This window comes from Primulina tabacum, chromosome 14 (genome assembly GCF_025594145.1).
Source record: "Primulina tabacum isolate GXHZ01 chromosome 14, ASM2559414v2, whole genome shotgun sequence".
Lineage (NCBI taxonomy): Eukaryota > Viridiplantae > Streptophyta > Magnoliopsida > Lamiales > Gesneriaceae > Primulina > Primulina tabacum.
In genome coordinates this window covers 33,481,660-33,493,955 of record NC_134563.1, presented here as the reverse complement: position 1 = coordinate 33,493,955, position 12,296 = coordinate 33,481,660, and the positions used below count along the sequence as shown (strand labels likewise).

Genomic DNA, 12,296 nt, shown 5'->3' with positions numbered 1-12,296 from the left:
AGAGAGCCATGGAAGAGATCTCAATACCTCAACCACCATATCTTCTTCTTCATTTCAAATCCGAGAAAATAATCAAGATTTGGATAAATTACAGATGTTTGATTTACGATCAGGAAATGAGCTGTCTTTTGTAGTCGATTCTATTTCTCAACAAGAAGATAAATTATCATTTGATGATTTGATTTCGGATCAAGCTTTTCTTGAATGCAACATAAATCCCACCACCGCCACGGCCAAGTCCACATCCAGCACCACAATCGCCGCCCGAAAACAAAGCTTCATAGAGTTTGGGGATCAAGAAAGCAAAGCAGAGAAGAATAATGAACTCAATATTAGGAAAAATGAGCCGCGTAGAGATCTTGAAAGGCGAAGGAGGCATGAGATGGCTAATCTTTATGCATCTCTTCGGACCATTCTTCCTTTCGAATGCATCAAGGTAAAAAGCTAGCTGAAGAATTTTAAAACCCCTTTTTAGTTAACATTTTTCTCTAAATTTGACTTTGTTTTAGCTCTCTTGGGAAGCTTTATTTTTTGCCAAAACCAGAAACCCTAGGCTTTATATTAATTTTCAAATTGAAGCGATATATGAAAGCTTTGAATTCTCAATGAGTACTGTTTCTAGTTTTAGTTGAATCTCTTGCTGCACTTGACATCCTTTTACTACACTGAGTTGATGTTCATCATGCGTAAAAATCTAGTCAAATATGATACACGTGGCAAATCATCTATCAACATGTAACATAATTAATGGAGGCGCAGAAAAATATCTAAAACGGGAGTGAGAAATATGAATAAAATCCTAGCCTAGCTGGGCTTATAGTTCCTCCAATGTTTTTTAAAACAGTAATTATTTTCAGGGGAAACGCTCAATATCCGATCACATGCACGAGGCAGAAAATTTCATAAAACAAAAGAAAAAGAATATCCAAGACCTGAAACTAAGACGAGACCAGCTAAAAGCTGAACTGTCGGATTTATCAGAGAATGTCAAGCATTCTGTCATGGTAAATGCTGAAACGAGAGGGGTGGAGATCTTGATCAGCGCTTGCTTGAAAAATCATAGGTTTCGAATCTCAACAGTGTTCGTAGAACTAATGGAGAGGGAGCTCAATGTGGTTGCTTGGGTTACCACAAAAACAAATGGGAAGTTCTTTCACAGAATTCATGCAGAGGTACTAAGTCGAAAGTTAGCAAGAATTGAAGTATGTGTTATGCGAGAATAAGGGTTTGTCTATCCTTTTTGTCTTTCTTAATCTAACTATTAACAACACCGCAGTCGAATGCCAGTAAGTACTTATATTTTGATGGAATTAATTAGTTGTTCTCCATGACGCTTTCTCACCACCTATTCATGAGTATCTTCATTTCAAAACTTCAACAAGTTTTCATTTCTTTAAATAGGTAATACTGTCAACTTAAGTTGTTTTCCTCGAAAACTTACGTTTATTATTGCTGTTAAAATTTTAATTACCCCCGATCAAGTATAGGATAATTGACTGAATTCAAAGACAATTAGCTAGTTGATGATTTTTCTTTTTTTAACTCTTATCACATGAAGGATTTATTTGAGTGGCTGAGATCTTTGTTGGTTTACCTATTGTCTTTTCATTCATGTCTTTCAGTTCATCTAATGTTTAGAATCGTCATATATTTGCAGTCGAGCCATGCGGCATGCATTGATCCATCCGTTTTGCAAGAAAGACTTGTACATGTAATAAACAATTAGTTCTGTAGACTATGAGAAGATATAAAAATTACTTCAGTGGATGGTAGGCCAGGATTGCTCAGATAGATTGTCGAGCCGTATGAAATGCGCGAAGATGATACCATATGATCGTTCAATTTTATGTATCGTTTTTCGTATGATCCCTTACCTCGGTTTTCTCTTAGTTTCATCAGACAAAGTAGAGAACCCTTTAGGATATTGATCCATGAACTTATATAATGTATGTAACTCATTTGCATGTCTTAGGTTTTGTTCATGTTTGCAAAAGTTTGATTTGTGTTCGTTTGCATAAACACGTGGAATATTGTTTCAATGGATACATGGAGCACTATCAGATTTGACAACAATTTGAAATACCTATCACCTGGTGTCGCTGAACCAGCTCAGATATCATATTTAATTTTGAATACTATTATGATATCTTATTTTCTGTATTTGGCGCATTTGCATGAAATAACATGATATTTACATTAAAATCTGAGAAAAACATTTACCTATTAATATGCTAGAGTTTAGGTATTTTGTTTTAACATTGTGATATGGAAGAAAAACTAGAAAGCCTGGCAAATATTGTTAGATCCGAAACAACTTTATAAATGTTTTCATGACGCCCTATACTTTATGTTGTATAATTCACCTGAAAACGATTAAGAACCTCAAGAAATCTACTGATCCAAAAAGATCACCCTGTACTAGAGTTGAGTGCACTTCCAGAAACTCCAGAAACGTATTGAACCAATGACAATGAACAAGAACCAAACAATCGCAGATATACAATGCATAAACACAAGAGCACACAAGCGATTATGTGGTTCTGCAAAAAATGACCTACATCCACGAGAGAACTATTCCAGCTCTTTATTGAGCACACGTTTACAAGGAATTACAAGAAGAATTGAAAATACATCAGAGCTTATTCCCTCAAATACTCACAGCCACTCTTCTCTCTGTTTTCCTTTTTGTTTTTGTGTTCTCCTCTTCTGGTGAATCCGGTCAGTTCTTCTTCCTTCTTATATCTGGTTTCTGGACTCTCCCATTATATATGTACAATGGTCCATCCAGTAACCTGTTGACTCAAGCTAACTACATGACAATAATCTTTCCACCTTCTCCAACTGCATATGGTCCGTTACCCTTGCTTCCAGTTATGATCATTCAACCAACAAGTCTTATTTATACTTTGTTATGTCCATTAGTAAAGCCAACATTGAAAGACACTTCTCAGCAATCTCCACCATGTCTTCAAAGTTGGCTGTTCTCCTTTCCTTTGTGCACTATTTCCAGCCCACAACACTACCAAATTCAAACAATGCTTGAACTTGGCCAGTGGCAAAAGCTTTGTTAACACATCTGAAGGATTTTAATTAGTAGATATCTTCTCTACCTTGACTTCACCCTTGTTTATGACATCTCATAAAATGCAACCTTACATCCATGTGTTTGCACCTCTCTTGAAACATTTGGTGTTTTGTGAGGTGGATTGCACTTTGATTGTCACAATGCACCACAAGCTGTTCTTAGTCTATCACAAGTTCTCCTGTAATTCCCTTGAGCCATATTTCCTCTTTAATAGCTTTGGTTAGTGCTATATACTTGGCCTCTGTTGTCCGCAGAGTAACCACAAACTGAAGTGAAGCTTTCCAACGCATTGTTGTCCCATATAAGCTGAAAATGAAACCAGTCAACGACTTCCTAGTCCACATTCCCAGCATAACCAGAATCCACATATCCAACCACTGGTTGGCTTGCTTCATCCTGTCTTTCAAACAATAGACCTAAGTTTGAAGTACATTTCAGATATCTTAAGGTCCATTTCAAAACATCCCTACGCATTCTTCCAGGAACTGCCATAAATATGGAGAATTGGAGATTACACTTACTACATAAGCTAAATCCGGGTGGCTGAAAACCATGGCATATATTATGCTTCCCACTCCACTAGCATATGGTGTGCATTTCATATCTTCCTTTTCTTCCTCACTGGAAGGGGCATGAATATAAGATAACTTGAAATATTGTTCCAGTGACATGAATATAAGATAACTTGAAATATTGCCCTTTAGGAATAGTCACTGCCTTGGACTCATGCATCTTGAATCTTTGAAGCACCCTTCCATTATATGAACATTGATTGAGAAATAGACTTTTCTTTGTTTTGTCTCTCCTTATCTCTATACCTAGTATTCTTTTTGCTTCCCCAACTCCTTCATTTCGAATTCAGATCTCGACAATTTCTTCAGGCCCTGAAGTTCCTGTTTACCAGTGATGGTTATTAGCATTGTTGGAGTACCGTTTTCTCGTACCCAAGGTGCAACAGAAGTTTAAAAATTTTGTTTTGACATTCAAAACATTCCGTAAGTGTCACATGACTTAAACCATTCATAGGGTGTTTAGATTTGATTTACATTTGCATGTAAGAATATTGACTCCAACTATCCCGATGTTTAGATGATAATATATCTTCTTGTAAATATCTACGAACTTTCTTAAGTCTCCTAATCAAGTCCACGATCAGATCATATAGATCGTACTATAGATCTAAACAAAATTTACGTCGAGATTAGATCTAAACAAAATTTACGTCGACCAAAAAAATGCAACAGTCGATTCGCCGGGTCATCCCGGACCTGGACTAGTGGGTCGACCGTTGCACAACGGCCACAAAATCGTGTCTATTGATTTCAAATGGTCACTTAATAATTATCTCTTTGCAATCTTGATAATCTCTTCTCAAATTTTAGTTTAGTATGTTTTTTTTTTCTTTTGTAATTTTAATCTTTTTTCACTGTGTTACTGATGCGTGCAGTTCAAAATCAACATTCCATATGGAAAGTAATTAAAAGTACAATAAAGATACAGATACATGGATAATGTTTAACTTTAACAACATAAAAAACAATAATCACAAAAAAATAAATATATAGACTAAATTCTAAGTTAAATTAAAGCAAATATGCATTTTTAGTCTATATATTTACATTTTTGCAATTTAAATTTTTGTGTGTATATATAATATACACATGTACTTGGGTTTTGCAATGCTGACAGTCTCGATTTTGATGATAACGAAATTTGTTATTATGTTTCTAATATATTCGCTCAAGTGTGTAGTTACTTGTTCAATTTGGAAGTGAGAGGTTGCTGAAACAAAAATTTCAACAAACTTTAGTTTCTGGCGAGTTGAAATATTCCGATGATATCTCATAGCTCGATAATTCAAATGACCAGCCGTCAAAATAATTAAACAGCCAATTCAAAATGCTACAAATCATATTTAAAAGTCAAGGTCTGAATCAGAGTATAAGTGAACGAAAATTTGCATTGAATTTGTTGTTTCTGCACTCAAATTCAGTATAGCAGAATCTCTGGGGCAACTGAGTGTTTCGCTCATGTACAATATATAAATTGGGGATTCTTGATTCAACGTAAATATAAAAAAAATAACTACAACTTTTATGTTCATCAGTTCGCCCAAATATCAACAAATCAAGAGTTATAAGCAAGAAACATGACTACTGAAATCAATAGTTCTGAAATTGTGAGCTGAAAAGCAGTAGACCTCGAAATACATCAGAGCCCAAACTAGTAGAGATGACTACTGAAAACCGACAGCCGCTTTAACCAATAGCTGCTGCAACTAATAGAAAACCAACAGCTGCTGCAACTAATAGAAAACCAATAGCTGCTACATCCAATAGAGCCCAAAATCAGGAGACTGAATTCAGCACTGCAAATTCGGCAGCGGTTAAAAAATAGCCAACAACACGAATATGATTATTTCAATATCAGAAGCGGTACAGAAACTTTTCGGACGATCATATTCTTGTTTCAAATGTTCATATCATTGTTGGAGACTATAAATACCACAACTTGAAGATCAAATACAAGCTTTGGAAGATGATTCAAAGTATGAACAACCTACATGAAGAAATTAGCTAGAATGAGATCAAACTCAAGTGTGATGATACATTTGAGATATACACACACACTGTTAAGGATTAAATCTTCACACACAATTACTCACACATATACACGAGAGTTGAGTTTCAAAGTTTAGATGAAAGATTCTTCACACAAAGAAATTAAAATTGTATTTATAATCTTGACAAAAGAGATGTTAAATATTATGCGGATTGTGAGGTTGCTGCATACAATCGAGTATGCTAGGAATTTTAATTAGGCAAGACTTAAGTTTTAAGTTGAAATAAGTTTGTACAATAGTTGTATAAATCAAAATCTTCTAGTGATACAATCGTAGGTGAAAGAAAGAGTGACGTAGGAGTTGTTATTCTCTGGATATCCATAATCAAATTTGTGCATCTTTATTTTGTTGCATTTACTTATTGCTATTGTTTTTAAGATGCATTGTTGAAGTATTTTATGTGCTCTTCACATATCAAAATATTGTATATCAAGTGTTCGATAAAATATTTCAACCAAAACATTTTTTTTACGCATTTAACTTGCATATCTTTTAAATAGTTTACCAATCGGTTTTTACGAAATATTATTTTGAGTTTTTTTCGTTTGATTTGAAAAACAAACTCGATTTAATTCATCGATGCTCAATATTTCAAAAATCGAGTTATGTAACTCAATACTTGTTCCCTAGCTAGTAAATCCTATCATACCTAAACAAAGCGGATTAGACGTCGGGCAAGTTGAATAAAATGTTTTATGTTCTTAAAGCATCGAGCTGTACTTGGGTCACTAATTTGTGCTTAAGAATCTTTTAGAATGATTGACCAAATTGCTATTCGATAATTATTTTATTTCACCTTATCAATATTATATCAAAGTAGATATGCATGGGCTCCATAATAATGAAAAATGTCAAATCGTGATTCAAGATTAGAATTCGTCTTTAACAAATTGTGATTCGAATCAGTGTTTTTGGAATCGGACTAGTTGAACTAGAAATCGTTGACCTAACCGATCTGGATATGTGCTAAAAAAACAAACGATTGAACCATTTAAAACCGTAATGAACCGATAAAACCAGCTGATTAATACCATCCAGCCGGGCCTTTGATTTCATTAAAAAAAATTAATTTCATCTACATTTTATCTCTCCTACATAGTTTTCTCGTCATTTGTCTTTTGAATTTGAAATGTGATGGTTATTTGGACATTGTTTCATTTTTCAGTTTAAAATTTTAGTAAAAACTACAGAGTAATAATAATAAATATATTACTATTTTATTTATTATATATATATATATATATTATATAAAATAAATATTATATTAATTTTTTAAATCTGGTTCGAATGTATGTTTTAACCGGTCGAATCGATTGAACCGTTTTTGAATGGTCGACTGGTTCGATTGAAAACATTGATTAGAACTTAGAAGTAGCATGTGAAAAATAGTCAAAAACACTTATTTTCTGATTTAAATGAGCTTTCTAGATTTTCTCTCATAAATAAGGGAAAATCATAATTACAGTGTTATAAGTTGAAATGTTTAGGGTTTTAATTATATAACTTATGATTTTCATTAATTGATTTGGTTTTTTAATTTTTTTTTTTTGCCGGAAGCCACTAAATTCATATAATATTGTTTAATTAACAATAATGCTCCTTTGCATCGTTTATATTGTGAGAGTAAAACATATATTACACATTAAAATCCATATAAACAAAAAACGAGAAAATAAAAAAAAAAAATGACACCCAATTTCAAAATACAAGGGAAACAACTTTCAGTTTTCCTTTATTTTTTCTTAGGTAGATTTTAGTAGGTGTAATATAGTTTTATTCTCACTCTATAAACCAAATAAAAGAAAATCAATGTCAAATAAACAATAGTTGTGAGGCCCAATAACTATAATAGGCCCAGCCCATTTTCAGATTTAATTTAAACAACCCATTTGATAGAATATATCAGATCGTTCAATCCAGAAGCTTTTTCCCCAGCCTTGCGTCCGTCGTTCTCTTCTTTTCTGCAGCAAGCGTGCAACGTCCCAGCGGCCAGATTTTTTGTGCAGTAGGTTAGCAATCTTCTTCCTTCAGTATATTAGAGTATTTCTTGCCATGAATCGTAATTTATCGAGTTCGATCGGCTTGATTTCCAGCATCTGTGCGTGAGCTTCGATTCGGTTCTAGGTAAGACTTTTTGGCTTCAATTCTTAGTTGTTTTTTGGTGGATTAGTTTGTGTAGTGGAAAATTAAGCTTTCCCCTATTTTTTCCAGCTCGTTTTTCAGATCATAAACAGTGTTTCCGGTGACTTTTCCGGCGAGCCATCTTCGCAAGATCAACAGTAGTGCGTTTTAGCCTAGATTATTGAGGTATTAAGCTTGAATTCAGATTGTGAAATGGTTATATAGGCTGCCCGGAAATTGATTTTTACCGAGCCGATTTAATTTGTTTTAGTCGGTTAGAATGCAGTATATTGAAGTGTATAGCGAATTTATATTATAGGTTATATCATTGGACGAGTTCATTCGATACTCCTTAAGATTATTGTGGTATTGTAAGTTGCAGTTGAGGTACGCTCAAACCTATATCATTATGACACTTATATTGGCGTGTAAAAATATTCAGTGAATGTTGTTTGCTATTATGTGCCTTGAATGTTTATTTTGTTACATTCATGCATTAATTGTGTTGGCATAACATATTGAGCCTTGACTCCTTTGACGGCTATTTATGTTGATTCGGTTGAGATATATTGATTAATCAGAGGGACGAGTGGGTTAGGATTAGCCACATTCCCAGATGACAGCTAGGGACGAGCGACTTAGCTACTCGCATTCCCGATGCTACGTGCATGGACGAGCGACGATTTGATGCTGCATTCCTGGCATGGGTGGCCACTGTTACTGTTGATGATGCTATTCGTTTGGACTCCATTTGGTATCCGTTATTCCATTGTTACCATTCATGCATTGCATATCATAGCATTTACTTGGTATTATTATATTTCTTTTATATACGTCGTGATTTTACTGGTTTGTCGTACTAAGGTCCGACCCCTGTTTTCTTTTGATGTTGTGGTTGTTTTTTATGCCATAGCAGGTCATTCCAGGGGTTTTGACGCGTCTTGTGGAGCATCAGCGAGTGGTACCCAGTATTCAGTCGGTTTGTGTCAGAGTTCCCAGATATTTATATATATATTATGCTGGTTTGATACATTTGCCAGGGAGATGCCATGTGTAGCTGTATGGTTATGTTTTATGTTGTTTGGATTTTATTTGTGGTATGTTGTGTCTAGTCCTGGCCAGTGCGGCTGTAGGATATTTGTTTGGTTGATTGTGAACTTGATGTTATTTTCGAGCGTATATTGTTGTTGTTGTGTTTTGAAATTTTTGGAGTGTCCTACTTACGGGGAGGTCATGTCGAAATTTCTGTAGGCCCAAATGAACGTTTTAAACTCGTTTTCGCTGTTTACACCATTAATACTTGTTGTTTGGTAATAAAATATTAATTAAGAGCACGAGTCCTGACAATAGTCAACATATTTAGTGGTTTCTAGAAAAAAATACAAATTTTTACAAAATTTTTTCACTTGATGAAAATTAAAATTTTGACAAGTTATGATATTATAATATAAAATATGTCTAACTTATTTTATTAAGCTAGCTCTTAGTATTATTGGCATTGGGCAGGTTCACCTCGCTACACAACAATTCTTCCTAGTAGAGGATCTAGTTTTAGAACCCGTCGCCGTCTCGGCTATGTTACCAGAAGCTCTGGGGAAGTCGGAATAGGAGATCACTCATCTTGAAGTGGGCTTATTAGTTAGATGCTTTCCGCAGTTATCCGCTCCGCACTTGGCTACCCAGCATTTACCGAGAGCTCGATAACTGATACACAAGAGGTGCGTTCTTCTCTGTCTTCTCGTACTAGAAAAGGTCCTCTCAATGTTTTAACGCCAAAACTTACAATTTTACTTGTAAATAATATGTTTATGATTAAAACCTCTTTATGTAATTATTCTGTCTTTCTAAGATCTCGTGTAAATGGGTGCACACGGAGGTTGCACGTCACATCCTAGACGAGCTTTCTAGCTTTTCTCGATTTCCGTGTACGCACGTTTTTTTCCCCAAGACTCCTGCTTACTAGTCCAAGATTCCTAAATATAATAATTTTGATTGTAAGACAAAAGAGCGATTGTTAACTGCAATAAGAGAATGATTACTCCATGAACATAGAGCGTAGATCAAGGAGACTCGACCAATTGTACCGATAGGCTACTCTTCAATCTAACCCCAGTCTCGCTCGTTTATCATCCGTTGACGGATCGTATACTCTTCCATTTTCTTTTGGATTCTCTCTCAACCGACGCTCCTATCTTACTCATTTCTTTTCGTTTCAATTACCGGATTCGATTTATGTAGCTGAGAAGATAAGTTTCATGATCAGTTTGATTCTATGTACTAATTAAGATCAATATAGAATTGCCCAGACTAGCTTCTATGATTACTAGAAAAAAGATAATAAAAACAAAGCATGTTTAGGTCGACGGTGACAGGGACGAAGGTGACAGGGACGAAGTAAGATAAGAACAGAATTTCCAAGTTATCGACATGTTTGACTCGTGGGATCATATGAGGAGAAGATTGAGATGTGTTATGAGTGAAAAAAATTGAAAGAGCTATCAATTCGTTACTCTTGAACTATTAAAAGAACGATTGAATCGTGATATTTGAGCTACTGTACTATTTGAAAAAATTAGAGTTACACCGTTACTATCAGCTATAATTTTTGATAAAACGACAAACGTTTGGTATGAAAGTTGATATTAGAGTCAAAGTTACATGTTCAATTCTCATCAATTGTAATTAGTGCAATTATTAGGGATTTAAAAATATTAGAATTTGATCGTTATATATTCGGTGTTTAATATATGGGGTTCTTGGTTGCTACAATTAATGCATGGTATCATCAAAATATTTTCTTTTTCTTCTGTCTTACTTATTATTTGTGGTCCTTGGTGGCTACAATTTATGCATGGTAGCATCAAAATATTTTCTTTTGATTCCGTCTTATTTATTATTTGCTGTACAATTTCATTAATGTATCTCCGACTTCAAATGTTATTACACATAAGATATACTTATATATGTCGATTTGGACAATCCGTTCATTTGAGTTAAATTTTAGGATTGAGTTAAAATCAAATCCCAATATTAACAATATCAACATGTTCCATGGTACCCTTCTCCATTATATATAATAAAATTAAATTGTTCATATCCTTACCTAATTTTGATGTTAGGTACAGATTCTACACTTTTTTTTATAGGTTTCCATGCGAAGTTAAACTTAATACAAACAAAATAGTTTAATTATTTAATTCAAGTTGTTTGCGCATAACCTCATACTATACAATACGATTTCGGTTACACATATGGTTATACTTTATAATTTTTAGGAACCAGAGGCGAGGCGAGGCGAGCGGAGCTGTAGGCGGAAACTTTAGTTTCATTTGTGATAGAGGGATCCAAATTCGATTAAGTATTATAATTCAAGTACCCTATGGTAAAATACTTATAGAATAGCAAATGCAAAATACCAGTTATGATACATGATTAAAAGAGGTCATTGATTCCTCAAAAATGTTGCTTCAATGCTATACTTCTGTGGCAGCAATAATTCAATGAAATTTGGAGCAGGCCTTTGGTTCCACTTGACTCTGCTCTTTCTTGGCACCCAGCCTCACCCCACCATGTTCTTATATTATTATTAAAAAAGATGCTGTGTATTTATTATTTAAGTTTATATATCACATGCAGAGACAATAATTGGACGAAAAATTTCTTTTAATGCTTTCTTTTATGCAAATGCAAAACTTCATATTAGCTGTACATAATTAAAGCAAGAAACTATTATAGTTACTTAAATTAATGAATTTAAAATCAAGCTATTAAAACAAACTTTAATTTTTTATTTAAAAAATGTTATCTTATAATTTTTAATATTGTAAGCATGGAATTTTTTTATTTAAAAATCCAATTTTTTAATTTACATTTTTATTCAACCATGATATGAAGTTTAGTGAGAAGAAAAACATATAAATCTGTGGCGATCACTGGAGAAGTCGTTGTTGGGTGTTATAATCGCACCTCCTAGGATAGCGATCGACATGTGATATTTGGATAACTTTTGGTAAAGCGGAAAATGTTCAATCCTAAAATTGATATCAAAGTCGATGTCACATGTTAGATTCACATGGATCGCAAGGAATGCATTTATTGAAAGAATGTTTTTTTGCGTGCAATAATTGTCCTTGTTAACAGGCATCGACACGTGGAACTTGGTTAGCTATTCAGTTTAAAATATGAAGTTACAGTTGAACTATTTTTTGGGCTCACATAATTTAATTAATTATACATAGATAAAATATCTAATAAAAGAGTACCCAATAAGGTTATATAAGGTTATGATCCCCGATGCATTGATAATAAAACAAAATATATATGGTATACATATTCTAAATCTATACCATTCTCCCATTTGAGGTAAGAATAAGGTGATCGATTCTCTATTGCCTTTGATGCTTCATAAATACAATGCTAGATCAATCAATGGATTCTGTTACAGTTATTTATATTGTCTGATAATTC

The 12,296-nt window shown here is 33.9% G+C and overlaps 1 protein-coding gene across 1 annotated transcript; it reads left to right on the top strand.

The window, feature by feature from the left end:
• Positions 1 to 2,086, top strand: LOC142524763 (transcription factor bHLH118-like). Its single transcript, XM_075628852.1, has 3 exons — positions 1 to 436; positions 858 to 1,172; positions 1,658 to 2,086. The coding sequence occupies exons 1-3, from the start codon at positions 95 to 97 to the stop codon at positions 1,724 to 1,726; spliced, it is 726 nt and encodes a 241-aa protein (XP_075484967.1). The 5' UTR covers positions 1 to 94; the 3' UTR covers positions 1,727 to 2,086.
• Positions 2,087 to 12,296: the final 10,210 nt, after the last annotated feature.